We start from the raw sequence: 15068 nt of genomic DNA, 5'->3' as shown, positions 1-15068 counted from the left end.
CCTTAATTTGATATGTCCTTTTTTCCCTCCATTCGTCCCCGCGATGGCCCTCCGTTTCAACAGCTGCTTACTGCATTCTCTCTGAAATAGACTATATCAAACGACCCTTGAGGTGTTTCAGCAGGCAGCCAGAACTAGACCGGAGTAAATGTTCAAAATGGCGGCAGTAAGCAGCATAGCTTGTATGTGGAAGAAAAATTCAAAGACGCACTACCGACCAATTACAACAGATCACTAAATTATATTCAAGTGTCGTTAAAAGTTAGGCTCGATTTCCGCCCTCCCTCAGTCAGGTCCGAGCGCTGGCTCATTTTCCCGAACAGGGGCTGCCAATCGAGTCTAATTTAAGTCAGCATGTCTCCCACAGCAAAATAAACTAGGCGGCCTTTTCGTGACTTGTACAAGCTATTTCTTTCACAAATATTACTTTGTTATGTCTGCTAGCTTCCGTCTATTCTTTCTCTTTACTCTATTCTTTTATCTTCACAGACTACAAAGAAATGGTTTGTGTGATAGACGGCAACGACCATGCAAGAAGGTTACTGTGTTGGGGACTGATTTCCTGAATTCAACGAACCTGACATGTCATATCAGAGAAACTGAGGTTCTCTTTCAATAATGTTTGAATCTTTCTAATGCTAACACCTTGCAGGTCTAGCCTCAGATGCATTCTTTCAGTCCCAAAGAAGAAAAGTTCCAGGGCAATTTAAGTGATCATGAAGAAATGAAGTTTAGTGTTGCTTCTTTGTCTTTACTTAATGCGTTTACTCCGTGGGTAGGGTTTAAAACGAAAAAAAAAAAAAAAAAAACGTTTTGGGTAAGGGTCAGGGAAAGAGAAGAAAAATTGCAAATTAAGTCACTGTAATACTTTCTGAAGTCAAATTTCACAGAGGGTAATCGGCAAATTTTAGCGGCTAAAGCATATTGCGGTGATATTGTTTGCCGTATGACGAGAGTGCATTTTATGTTTACTTGGTTGCGGACATTATAGGACGTTGAGTGAGATTGATTGCATACAAATACTCACCAAGAGTCCCCCGTAAATGTTTTGAGCTCTAAGGTAGTCTATTTTTGCCATGAACTGTTTCCAGTGACGTCGCGAAACATCACTAATAATTTATTAAATTCACCGTTCCCTTCATTGTTAATAGTTACCGAGATTTACATAATTTTTTGACGTGAGATACTTGAGATTCTGAGCTCCGCACGCCGGTGCAAAACAAAAACAAAACATATATATGTTCAAAAAGGCTAAAGAATTGGATCCATTATCTAACTAACAAACTGACTTTATAGTCCTCGTCGTTGTCGAACGTTTTTAATAATAATAATAATAATAATAATAATAATAATAATAATAATAATAATAATATTAATAATGATGATGATAATGATGATGATGATGATGATGATGATGATGATGATGATGATGATGATGACCAGGTCGAACTGTAGGAGAATGACATAATCGATTTTGAGGAAACAAAGTTAACGGATGATTAAAGTTGAAACCACCACCAAATAAGAATTTTTCTTTGCCTGTTATGTTAGATTATCAATAGTTCGTGGACACCCAACAAGAATGAAACAAAATACCCTGGGATCATGACAGACCTTGTGCTCGTGGAGTGCTTTTTACCGGATTCACCCGTTCTACCCATGAGCTTTGACGAAAACACTGAGGGAACTCCAGCTGCTGGACTGATAATATCCGTCTCTAACAACGGCATCAACAAAAGTGAACAGGAGCTAAAACTAATATCATACGATTCAGTTTGTATGGAGTGCATTGTTTCCACAGGATGCTTCCAAAAGGCAAGTAGGCCATGGGACATTGTGGGCTTTGTTTATACACATGACTGCAAGGAAATATTGGATGTAGTTTTCGAAATTTGTTTGAATTTCGTTGAAACTACAGTCGGACCTCTATTGAGCGGCCACCCTGGGGACTTTGAAAACTGGCCGCTTAATAGAGGTTGGCTGTTGAATAGAGGTATCGAATACAGAATAATTCGGGACTTTGGATAGTGGTCGCTTAATGGAGGGTGGCCGCTTAATAGAGGTCCAACTGTATTATTTTGTCAGTAAAGTGCTGTATTCGATACCTCTATTCAACGGCCAACCTCTATTAAGCGGCCAGTTTTCAAAGTCCCCTGGGTGGCCGCTCAATAGAGGTCCGACTGTAATTCGGGACTTTGGCCGCTTAATGGAGGGTGGCCGCTTAATAGGTGGCCGCTTAATAGAGGTCCAACTGTATTCCAATATCATGGGTGTTTTATTTACTTATTTATTTATTTATTTATTTATTTATTTATTTATTCATCCATTCATTCATTCATACATTTATTTATTTATTTATTTATCTTTTTATTTATTTATTTATTTATTTGTTTGTTTGTTTGTTTGTTTGTTTGCTTATTTATTTATTAATTAATTAATTAATTTATTTATTTATTTATTTATTTATTTATTGTTTTCACACCATCCTCATTGTGATTTGCCCTCTGGTTTAGCTCCCTGTTTTAGGCACTTATTGAGGCTTCGGTACAAAAAGCCGTATGGGAAAATATGGCGGCTGTCTGATGCATTTCCACTTCAATACCTTGCAAACTTAACACAGCCAATAGGCATATAGAAAGCCACATTTCTTCGCAGAATTCTTACTTTTGCTATAAATCGTGTGTATGCTATGTTTGAACTTTTTAGTACTTTTCTGACCACTTTTAGCCTTTTCATACGCTCACAATTGAGTAAATGGTTAAATGTACCAGTCGCCATCTTTTTCGATTAGATCTCTTGGTGGATTAGATGCGTGTTAGATTTCTTTTCTCAGTCAGTAACATAAGCATACTGAAAAAAAGGAGGAAACCGAGTTCTCCAAACAGGAGTAGAATCTAAGACCTTCCGATTACTAGTTCCGACGATGCCCCACCAAAGAAATCCAGGAGAGTCGTTGAAGCTAGGTCATTGAAGTGGAACGAAGCGATCGACATCCCGCACACTGCTAGGATTTGAATGTCAATGAAAACATATATAACCACGTCTCTTTTACATGTACCAACCATTGCATTCAAATCATAGCATCGAAGCGGGATGTCTGTCACATGAACCTAGTTTAACGGCCTTAGCTCCCACTATTCTTCTGTAGCTCAGTGGTAGAGCATCCGAACTAGTAATCGGCAGGACATAGGTTCGACTCCTCTCGGGAGAATAGCGATTTCCGTTCATCGAGTACGTTTGTGTCACTGACTGGAATTTTAATATATCATTTATTCACCAGGCTATAAACATTACATCAAATTTCTTATACAATTGGGTTCGTGTTAATGACTGCGTAACTCGTGGACACAAAATGTAAATGATTCAAACGTCGCTATCCTATCAATGTGAACACAACCTGAAACGAATAACAAAACGGGTGTTAAAATGCGACGTATTTGTTGCTGGCGAGCGTTAGCTCGTTGGATGTAAAATTGGAAAGCAAGCGCAGTTAGTTCTCTACTATCCGGGATATCCACGCCTGTGATGACGTCACTTAAATTGCACATTGGAAAGATCTGGCAGCTAATGAATAAGTGACGAGCCCAAAGAGCGTCTGCGTAGGAAGCTAAGTTGCAGTGCAGCAGATCTGACATTATTCTCCGCCCGTTAAGACAGATCATTTACAGTATCCTTCGCCCGTTGAGGCAAAAAATTTGACCGTTGAGCCAAAATCTTTACTCCCTTGAGGTAAATAAATCGACCTCTGAGTCGTGTTGTTCTTTGTCCATCGAGGCAAAAGAAAAGCTTGCACCCATAGATTCCAAATGTAGATCGCTCGTTTAAGCCAACCTTTCAAATGTTGTCAAATGGCTGTCTCCAATTTGAGGCGAATCTGAGTCATTCTCACCTGTTGAGATCATCCATTCGCGTCAAATTGCTTTTAACCGTTGAGACAAAGAAAACTTACTCCAGTATGACAATTTTAAAATTGTCGTTCGCTCCGGTTGGAGCGGCTGCCGATTTCTGAAGAACAGAATATGCTTAATCGTTGCGACATTTACAGCATAGAATATGGCAATGCCCGCAGGGTTTCATATAAATACAGATGACCCGTTATCTTTCAGTTCTCGTGGGCTGTTACTCTACCTTATTTCATTTCTCTTGATGGCCAGTATTTTCTTCCAGGTCTAATACCATCACTTAATTTCTTTCTTTCCGGTCCTTTGCCTTTAGAATAATACATGTTTCATTAATGGTTATTGCTTCGCCCTAAATGAGCCAAACCCAAGGAACTGGTGTCTTCAATGTCTTCCTGAAGTTGATGCCAATCAATGGTCTAAACGACGAGGTATTTGTTACATACCAATGCACATAAACTTTTGTTGTACAAGATTTGAGGTAAATGCATTTACAGGTGATTAGGGGGGTAAAGGCCATGATAGCTAATTCAGCCCTTGAGTACCCTCAATATTTTTGGGCGCAATTTTCACCTTCATTAGATAGATGTGGATAAACAGCTTTATGGTGTGGGTAAATATATTGAACCGGTCAGGCTGAATTAAATATATATTTTTTTTGTTAATAATGCTAAGAAATGTAAAAGACCAAAAATGAATAGCTTCGATGCATATTGCAATACATGTTAGCTTAAAATTATGCCATAAATAATTCATTGTGAAGCTATCAATAAGAAGTACCAAAACGATTAGCACCAGGAAACTGAGTACCTCTTACCTTTCCTAAGATTACAACCTTATTTTCTTACTTCAGACAATCAGTTTAATTTTTTGATCCGTGTCATTGACAATCTCCCCGAACAATTTGATGGTCAAATGGGCTATCAATTTTTAAAATTCCGTAAGAATCCGACTCTTTCCGGAGATAGATAAGCAAGGAATAACCTGAGTGAAACAGCGGTCTTCCCTCTAAGTCTAACACTGATTGATGATACACATGTTCTCGTCGTACTTAAGTGGCCGAACCCAGAAATGTAATGTCAGTGGCAAACTATCATCTGCTCGTACCCTCAGTTGTGGCGTCCCAGGGTAGCATATTGGGTCCTTTGTTACTTTTAATTTACATTAATGATCTTTCCAATTCCCCGCGGGGCACCGTACCAAGAATGTTTGCAAATGACACCAATCTTGCGTTAGCTGCTAAGTCATTCACAGAGCTTAAGCTAGCTCTAACCCCTGAATTAAATAACCTTAGCTGTTGGCTGAAAGCTAACAAGCTTAGTCTAAAGGTTGCTAAAACAGAACTAATGATTATTGGATCAAGACAAAGACTGTCTGCCCAATGTGACGATGTAGAAATCAGAATTGATGACCAAATTATCAAGAGAGTCGATAAGACCAAGTCTTTGGGACTTACCATAGATGCCCAACTCTCTTGCGGTAAACACGTTAAAGAGTTTTGCAAGAAAGTCTCTTCAGCTATAGGCGCCCTAAAACGTGCGCGGCCCTTGATATCCAAAGAAACTGCAATCCAAATTTATAACGCTTTAATTATGCCTCATCTTGATTACTGCAGCCCCGTTTGGGACTGTTTGAGTGGTGAGCTCCAAAAGTTACGGAATCGTGCAGCCAGAGTTATTACTAAATAACCTTTTGATACGAACTCAAACCACGTTCTCTCCACCCTCGACTGGGAGAGGCTATCTCTTCGGCGAAAGAACCAAAAAGCCTTGTTGATGTATAAGACCATAAATGACCTTGTTCCGGAATATCTACAAAGTCTTTTCTCTTAGCGTCACTCTAGTTACAACTTAAGAAACTCTGAGGAAGGCTGTCCCTTTCCAAACCAAACACCAATTATTTGAAACGAAGCTTTTCTTACAGCGGGGCCATCCGTTGGGCATTTTAAGCGAAATATCAAGAAGTTAGCTGATAAATCGGATTCACACCCCGCAATCTTGTAAAGCAGTTGTAATAAGTTTTAGTTTTTAACTTAAGCTTACCTGATGATTTTCCGTGTATAAATACATACATACATACATACATACATACATACATACATACATACATACATACACACATACAACATTAAATCTCAAAGATTCACTTTTGCCCACTTTATTACAGTTAAGAATTAATAGTCATGTCTTCTAAGCATTCAAAATATGGCGGGCAGCAAAAGTATAGAAGGCAAGAAAAAAACCTATTTAAAACGTTTTTTCTCATGTTCGACACGTTTAACGTGTTTTCTTTCAGTGAATGAAAGGCCAAAAGTTCCTTCGGTAACCAAGTACTATGTTGTATACGATGAGACACTTGAACTCCCTTTAAACGTGACGGATCCGGAAGGAATGCCTGTTACCATCACCCTCATTGAAGGAAGTCCTAAAGAAGCACTGATCAAAGACAACATTTTAATTTGGAGGGTCAGAACAAACAAGACAACTAAGTTCTTTTTCAAGGCCACCGATGCATGTAAAGCATCGTCAACTTTTAAGATAACTATAACGGTCAATGTATGTCCGTGTAAAAACAAAGGCAGATGCATACCTCACCAACCTCGGGGAAAAGGCCTTTATTCATGCAGCTGTGCACCAGGGTTCACTGGGAATAGTTGCGAAGATGAAATTGATGAGTGCCAATCACACCCTTGTTTACGAGGTGCGTATGCCAATTGACCGATTTTTTTTTTTTTTTTTTTTCAAGCTAAAAATTAGCATCATATACTGGAGTACGTAATACTTTTCCTTTGCAGTGCACGTGAAAAAAAGTCTTTTTGAATGCCTGTTACAAGATGTTCTTGGGTTTGAGAGACAATATGTCCGCGGATGCAATGCGGAACATAGATTTCTAATATTTTTGAACTCAGATAAGCACCATCTCCCGAATGAGTGCCCATGGTCTTGGCCAAAATAGTAAATGAGCGTCCCCTTTCAAATAAGCTCCCCCTCCCCTTTCGCTTTCTAAGATAGTTGGGGTATCACCAGGGAACGAATGTTTGGTTTATCAACTGAGTTTATAAGGTAACTTGGCCACTGTAAAGAGATTCGAGTACTGACGTTTTGAGCGTCAGCCCTTCGTCAGTGCGAATGGGTTTGAGAGAAGACATGATTCACTTTGACTATTGCAGGAAGATGCACCGACCTCGTTAACAACTACACGTGTGTATGTGATCCTGGATTTGAGGGAAGGCATTGTGACTCAGATATCGATTATTGCAAGTCATCTCCCTGTGTCTACGGTACTTTTGAATCATAAAGACGTCTAATTGAAATAAACGTAGCATATGTGACGTGAGAATTAGAAATTCATTCTGATAGAGTACTTAGTCTTTTTATCTGCTAAAACTAGAGAAATTATATGTGTACACTGCTGCTTGTCTTGGATGGCAGCTTTGGTTGGACGTTTCAATTTTAGCAAATTGGAGGTCTCCATTATTTGTTAATTTATTTTTTCTTCTTGGCGCCCAATATAAATTCTTAAGACTGTAGAGCTATTTTGGAGTATTTTGCAAAAAAAAATCTTTTTTTTTTCTTTTCTTTTTTCAATAATGTTATTGATTTGGTTCCAATTTTGTTTGACCGACTTTTTCTATTCAAACTGAACATATTGGTTACACGAGGAGCACATTAGGAAAAAAGAAACAATTAACATTTGCTAATGTTCAGTGTTTGACTCTATTGTCTGGCAGGAAATTGCATAGACGAGGTTCAGGGATACACCTGCAGATGTTTAGCTGGTTACTCTGGACAAACGTGTGATGTGGACATAGATGATTGTAGTTCATTCCCTTGTGAACATGGTTAGTATGATGTTTCTTGCTTATTTATTGTGTTTCTTTCTTTCTTTCTTTCTTTCTTTCTTTCTTTCTTTCTTTCTTTCTTTCTTTCTTTTAAGTTCTTTCGAAAACGTGGGAAAAAAGCCCCCAAGGAAAACCATTTGTAGTTCACCCACATAGTTAGATGAGTAAATAGTTGAACTTAGAATAACACGAAGAACTCTATCTGCAGTCTATAGTTAATTCTGCAGCCCCGGCAGAATTATTTCTGAGGCGATTTACCCTTTTTGAGAGAAAATCTCCTAGGTGTGTCTGGCTGAGTAACGATTTGGTCATCTGTAAACAGCTGTTGATTTTCTGAGAGACGCAAAGATGTAATAAGGATCACCTGAGGGTCTGACGTCTTACGTCAATTTAGTTATGTATCAATGGCAACTAGGATGTTTTAGCTTATTATTGCTCAGCTGAGAGAGTAACAATATGATTAAGCAACCGTAAAATAAGCTCTACGTTTCCTATACAGGGAGTTGCATCGATCAATTGAACAATTACAGTTGTATTTGTGAAGTTGGCTTTAAAGGCCGGCATTGTGAGGTCATCATTAAAAGCTGTGGTGCCGATTCCTGTTACCCTGGTGTACCTTGCTCGGAAACCAGAGGCACCATCTCCTGTGGTTCTTGTCCATTGGGCTTTGCAGGCGACGGAAGAAATTGTAAAGGTAAAACTGCATATACACGTGTATGCATTTTCACTATCAACGTTAATTAAAGAAAAGAATCACGCCTGACATTAATTTGCAAATCTGGATTTCAATGAACACGTTTTTAAATGCATATTAGCCAATGATGACTTGCTCTTCCACTATACGTTTCAACGTTTAATCCTATGGAGGTTTTCACAACTACTTTATTCGTGCAGGACCCACCAAACCACAAAACAGCGCGTGTACCCCCCTTGTACAACTTCAAAAGATGGGGTCTCTGTTGCATAGCCACCCCTCAATCCAGCAGTAAAAAAAGACAATGAGATTCAAACCTCACTTCTCTTGTAATTCTAGCAATTCTGACTCCTGCTAGCTGAATATTTCTGTGTCAATTCAATTTTGAAAGCCAATAAAATTTTGTTCTTTATGTTCATGAGATAGATAGGGTCTTTGATAACCGCCCTATCCCAGGGTGGCTCCTCCTCGAACATACTTGTTATGACCAATTACCTTATTTTTTTTTAATTTGTTGTATAATAGACATAATCAACGACTGCTTTAATCACGCATGCGCCATCGGTGGATTGTGCGTGGATGGCATCAACAGCTACTCGTGTGACTGCCTGGCAGGATACACTGGACAATTTTGTCAGATTGGTAGGAGGTCACAAAAGACCATTTTTGCATATTTTTTTCTTTGTCAGTAAAATCATATTCAAGAAATATCAAATGTTAACTATTAAGAAAAACAGATGTGCAAACTTTACATATAAGAGAAGGCAAGAACCTGCAAACAGTCAAACGTATTGTAAAATTGCTAGCTTATTAATATTATTCATGACCTTCCAAGTGGTCGTCTATATACGTTTAGCGCATTGTTTGTGTTGTGTTACATGAGAATGGCCTTGTAGTAAGAACTGAAATATTACGATTTTGTATCCGTCGGCGGGAAAAGGTTTCTGGTCCATTCAATCGCAACCCTTTTTCAAAACTGATAATATTGCATTTAATTTCAGACATCGACGACTGTGTTAATCATGCATGTGAGAATGGTGGATCGTGTGTTGATGGGGTCAATGGTTACTCATGTAACTGTCTGGTGGGATACACAGGAGATCGCTGTGAGATCGGTAATGCTTTTATAACTTGCGAAACATTGTTACTTTAAATTATCTCCCTTCACTGTTTGTCGTTTTCTGCAACTTCTCTCAATATTTCGCTCTCACTGTAATAAAATAAACTAGACACACGGAAAACGATAGGAGCATTTAAGTATTTTGACACTAAGTCCATCGGAGTGAGTTCATTAGAGTTACCCAATATCCAAGAAGAGTAAGTAGAATTGAACTCTTGAATTGCGATAGGATAGGAACCATTTTTCTTTTGTAATATCTATATGTAAATGCCAGAAAACCCAGATTTATTCATTTTTCCTTTGCTTTTTTGTTTGTTTATTTTGTAAAAGACAGTTAAGTTGAGTCCTATCACCAAATGAATGTATCAGAGGGCAAACTATTTTCATAGACATCTCTGTACGGAAATTGTGATATATCATAAGCGAGGATGAAATCTCGGACACGTTGTTCAGTGGAAGGAGTGAGAACTTTGAACTCGTTAGCAAATGACAAGAGCAAGTTGTAATTTTATTCTATCTCTGTAAATAACAGCATAAGCGTAATCTGGTTTGTACTTTACCACTCGCTTTCACTGCTGCATCCTACAAAATATACTGATATGTGAAGTAAATTCCACAGACATCGATGACTGCGTTAATCACGCATGTAAAAACGGTGGGACGTGTGTAGACAGCATCAACAGTTACTCGTGTAACTGCCCCGTGGAGTATACAGGAGACTACTGCGACACTGGTAGGACTCATTACTTTTCTATCCTTTATTAACTTGTTCTATGCTTTTTGTTTTTGTTTTGTTGTTGTTGTTGTTGTTGTTGTTTCTTTTTTTTTTTTTGGTAAGTTTGGATAGGCAGAAGGCAGGCTAAAAAGGAAGGAAGGTCCATAGGCATCCACCAGGAAAACGAAAAAGCTGTAAACTGCGTCTGCCTCCATAAAAAAAACCACCGGGAAAAATAAAGCTAATAGGAGCATAACTGCTCTCTCTAACCAATATTCTAGCTTGGTTAATCCTTGACACATGAGCAAGACATGAATAGGTGTAACGACATGTAGAGTAACATAAATATACATAAGAGCGATGGGTCTTCCAACGAGACTATCCCTGACATATGTTGTTTTAGGAATAAGTAATGAGACACAGCCTGAATTCATCCAGAATATGAGACATTTGCGCTTCCTGGGTTTTTACTTATCCTTGAGAACCGTCAAAATTAATCCAACTCTATTTGCAGATTTACCCAACACTTGGGCAGGTGCGAAAACAACAGAACAAAAGGTCCTCTACTTGGTAACACACCGGCCTAGAAAAACACTGAAATGTTGCAAAAATCTGAAAATACAGGCAGAGCAGGGAAACGCTTTTCATTGACAATAATAATAATAATAATAATAATAACAATAATAATAATATTAATAATAATAATAATAATAATAATAATAATAACAACAACAACAACAACAATAATAATAATAATAATAATTATAATAATAATAACTTTATTATTGTGTCACAAAAGGGATGTATCTGAGGGGAGAAGTCCCCTCTACTAATAGGGGACACCTAACTAAAAAAACAAAAAAGTCAAAATTTATAATAAAATAGGTCTCCTAAACTGTAGTTGTTGTGGAAACATTAGGGACCTTAAGCAGAGACGACGACGACGCCGACGAAAACGAAACTTAAAAAATTACCTTCGCGGCTTCTGAATAAATTCGCTATGATTTATACTCTCTCAGTTTGTGCAATGTAGCCGAACTATCGAGTAGCTAACGTCGTAGGGGCGCCTTTAAAGTTCAGAAAGAGAAAGGAAAATTAATCATCAGGCGTTCACGTTCTCAATAAAACGTTAAGTTTGGTCATTTCACGTTGTTGTTTTCCAGAGGACGACATGTACCAAAGTTTACAATGCACGTGCAGAGCCAGTGTTTTGCTAATTGAAGCTATTGTTTTCTGACGTTCTCGTTGACGTCGTCGTCGTCGCTGCTTAAGGTCCCTAATTAAGTCACGCGAACATTATGTAATACCTACATATCATACATCATGCCAAATAAATGTTAAGTGAAATCTAGTTTCCATTTTTGTTTTGTTACTGAGGGCACATTTTATAACAATAGTAATAATCCTAACCCTCCCTTCCCTCTTCACTTACCAGTTTTGGAAGCTTTAGGCATGCACAGTGAGTTGAATTTTCTTTTCTCTTTTTTTGTTTTGTCCAGCCACCTGCACGCTACCTGAAATGACTATCAAACATGCCATAGTAGCAGAAGGACCAAATAAGAGATACTTCCCAGGTGAAAAAATTGTATTAGGATGCATGCTTGGGTATAAAGGAATTGGAAACGATACCCTGCAGTGCACAAATGAAGGAAAATGGACAGCAACCAACTTCTACTGTGAAAGTAAGTATGTGCGTTCATGCCTATATTACATTTATGACATCGAACTGGCGGAAGAATAATGTCTATTGACAATTACCGTTCAGTTGTGATTTAAAAACTTTGTAGTTGTAGTCAGAATTTTTATAAGAATGTGAGGTTAAAATTACCAAGTTTCACATTTGTATTCGCAGGTAGCGGCCGCAAATTAAAGAAATGCTGTAACACAATCTGATAATATTGCATTTACTTGCAGACATCGACGACTGTGTTAATCATGCATGTGAGAATGGTGGATCGTGTGTTGATGGGGTTAATAGTTACTCATGTAACTGTCTAGTGGGATACACAGGAGGTCGCTGTCAGAACGGTAATGCATAATGTAATTCATAACTCGCCGACCTTCATTATTACTTTACGGCCTGTTCTTTATTTATCGCTTGTGGGGGTGGTGGGGTGGTGGTGATTGTATTTAGGTGGGTATTGCATTGTTTTAGAAGAACAGGACGGTGGAACAGCCATAATTGACGGACATTAATGGGAGGGGGAGTTGGCTGTTAGGGAGTGTGGTCACTTGAGGGAGGGATCATGAAAGCCGTCAGCATCTTTGACGGGGATGATTAAAATGCTATAAAGTCTATTGGGGAAACAAGTTACTGATATTTTGTCGGACAAGAGATCCTGCCCCCTTCCTCTCCCCCCCCCCCCCCGCCCTCCCCCAGCACCCGGCGGTAAATAATGACCGGTCCCTTAGATTTTGTCCCTCCATTTGTAATTAATCACTGCAAATTGATGCGTTACCTTAGTCAATATTTCGTTGTAGCCAAAATAACTACAACATATAGATCAAGAGATAGAACCATTAATAATTACTCATCAAGGCGCGTTAAAAATATATCCGTGCCGGGTTGACTATAATCGTCCAAAATCTAACAAGAGCGAGTACGATCAAAACTCTTGACTCGTATCATTATATGCTCTAGTTAATTTTTTGCAGTAAATATGGAAATGTCAAAAAAGCCAGACTTCTACCAATTTCATTGATTTGTGTGTTTGTTTGTTTATTTCGTAAGAGAATGTTCTAAGTCGTGTTACCAATTTATCGGAAGGCAAATTATCTTCGCAGACATCCTTGCACGAAAGGTTGACCCACAATAAAGGAGCATAAATTTGAAAGACGCTGATCAGTCAGAGCAGAACTATGAAACTCGTAGCAAGAGCAAGTTCCATTTATATATATATATTTATATCTATTATCTATAACAATCGCGGCCTTTTTACAATCACCAGCATAAACTGGCTTACACTAATCTAGCTTCGCTTTCCTTGAGATACCTCGCAAAATGTACTGATATGTCATGCTGATTCTGCACACATCGATGATTGTGTTAATCACGCATGTAAAAACGGTGGGACGTGTGTAGACAGCATCAACAGTTACTCGTGTAAATGCCCAGTGGAGTTTACAGGAGACTACTGCGACACTGGTAAGTCTCATTACTTTTCTTTGTTTTTTTTTTTTTTTTTGTCTGTTTTCTTTCTTTTCTTTTTTTTTTTCTTTCTTTAAAACAAAAACAAAAGTCAAAACTTCCAATAAAACAGATATCCTAAACTGTAGCTGTTCTGGAAACTGTAGATAAATTTGAACAATAGCATGACATACCTATTTTTAACCAGATAAATTTTTAGTGAGTCATGAACTAATTTGTTTTTTTTTTTTTTGTCTTTTCTTTATTAAAATTATAACATGTCTGCTACTGCCCTTGTTTATGACGGAACATTTACCCCACCCCACCTCTCCCTCTCACTCCTCCCTTACAGTTTTAAAGGCTAAAGGCATGCGCAGGGGTTAACTTTCTTTCGTTTTCTGTCCAGCCACCTGCACGCTACCTGGAATAACTACCAAACATACCATAATACTAGAAGGACCAAATAAGAGATACCTCCCAGGTGAAAGAATTGTATTAGGATGCAAGCTTGGGTATAAAGGAATTGGAAACGATACCCTACAGTGTACAAATGAAGGAAAATGGACAGCAACCAACTTCTCCTGCGAAAGTAAGTATCATGATGCGTTCATACTTATATTGCATTTATGTTGTTGAACTGGCGGAAATTCCTTCTTGCGATATCGTACAAGAGACAATTACCGTCCCGCAGTTGCGATATTGTCAGAATTTCGACAGAATGGTAGTGCAAGTAATTTTTCTAAGAATGTAAGTGTAAACTGACCTAAATGCAGGTTTTAGCCATAAATTTTAGAATTATTGTAACCCTTTTCAAAATCTGATAATATTGCATTTACTTGCAGACATCGACGACTGTGTTAATCATGCATGTGAGAATGGTGGATCGTGTGTTGATGGGGTCAATAGTTACTCATGTAACTGTCTGGTGGGATACACAGGAGATCGCTGTGAGATCGGTAATGCTTTCATAACTCTCCGAACTTCATTTTCATTTTAGATTCCCTCCCTTCATTTGTCACTGCAAATTGACGTTACCCTGAAAGGCAGCGTAACCTAGTGGTTATGTGGCGCCGGACTTGTAACTTGTAGTCCCCGGGTTCAAGTCCCGCTTTGACAACTTGGATTTGTTCCACAGTAGGCCCGTCTTCAAATCCAAGATCACGCTTTGTAAATAGCCAACTAGTTTGAATTCCACCAGTTGGGATTCTTAACAAATGTTATGTTCAGTTTGTATGTTTATTTCATTGAATAATACTGTCCCCAATTAGCGCTATAGTGCTTAATACTTCGACATTTAAATAAAGTCATTTTTTTTTATTCCCGCATGCCAGTTAATGTTTCGTTGTACCAAAAATAACTAAACACAAGGCAAGCGATAGGAACATTGGGGTAGTTTAAATAATGTTTCTATAAGGAGTCAAGATACCTTGCTGACCTTTTACAATCACCAGCGTAAACTGGGTTAGACTAATCTTAATTACCTTTCCCTTTCACTGCCATATCTCGCAAAATGTACTGATATGTCATGTCAATTCTGCAGACATCGATGATTGTGTTAATCACGCATGTAAAAACGGTGGGACGTGTGTAGACAGCATCAACAGTTACTCGTGTAACTGCCCCGTGGAGTTTACAGGAGACTACTGCGACACTGGTAAGTCTCATTACTTTT

The 15068-nt window shown here is 38.4% G+C and overlaps 1 protein-coding gene across 1 annotated transcript in view; it reads left to right on the top strand.

Annotated features, from left to right (window-relative positions):
• Positions 1-15068, top strand: part of LOC146450115 (uncharacterized) — a 40337-nt gene that overhangs the window by 11369 nt on the left and 13900 nt on the right. The window contains exons 6-20 of the mRNA XM_085100731.1: positions 490-604; positions 1552-1815; positions 4216-4330; positions 6195-6599; positions 7069-7179; positions 7630-7740; positions 8240-8434; positions 8960-9076; positions 9436-9549; positions 10174-10287; positions 11769-11951; positions 12184-12297; positions 13259-13414; positions 14239-14352; positions 14937-15050. Of these exons, the coding sequence (XP_084956857.1) occupies positions 490-604; positions 1552-1815; positions 4216-4330; positions 6195-6599; positions 7069-7179; positions 7630-7740; positions 8240-8434; positions 8960-9076; positions 9436-9549; positions 10174-10287; positions 11769-11951; positions 12184-12297; positions 13259-13414; positions 14239-14352; positions 14937-15050 (2342 nt within the window). The remainder of the gene's footprint in view (positions 1-489; positions 605-1551; positions 1816-4215; positions 4331-6194; positions 6600-7068; positions 7180-7629; positions 7741-8239; positions 8435-8959; positions 9077-9435; positions 9550-10173; positions 10288-11768; positions 11952-12183; positions 12298-13258; positions 13415-14238; positions 14353-14936; positions 15051-15068) is intronic.

This window comes from Pavona decussata, unplaced genomic scaffold (assembly GCF_977016875.1).
Source record: "Pavona decussata unplaced genomic scaffold, jaPavDecu1.1 SCAFFOLD_509, whole genome shotgun sequence".
Classification (NCBI taxonomy): domain Eukaryota; kingdom Metazoa; phylum Cnidaria; class Anthozoa; order Scleractinia; family Agariciidae; genus Pavona; species Pavona decussata.
The sequence above is the reverse complement of the archived record's forward strand: the minus strand, read 5'-3'. Positions and strand labels throughout refer to the sequence as shown.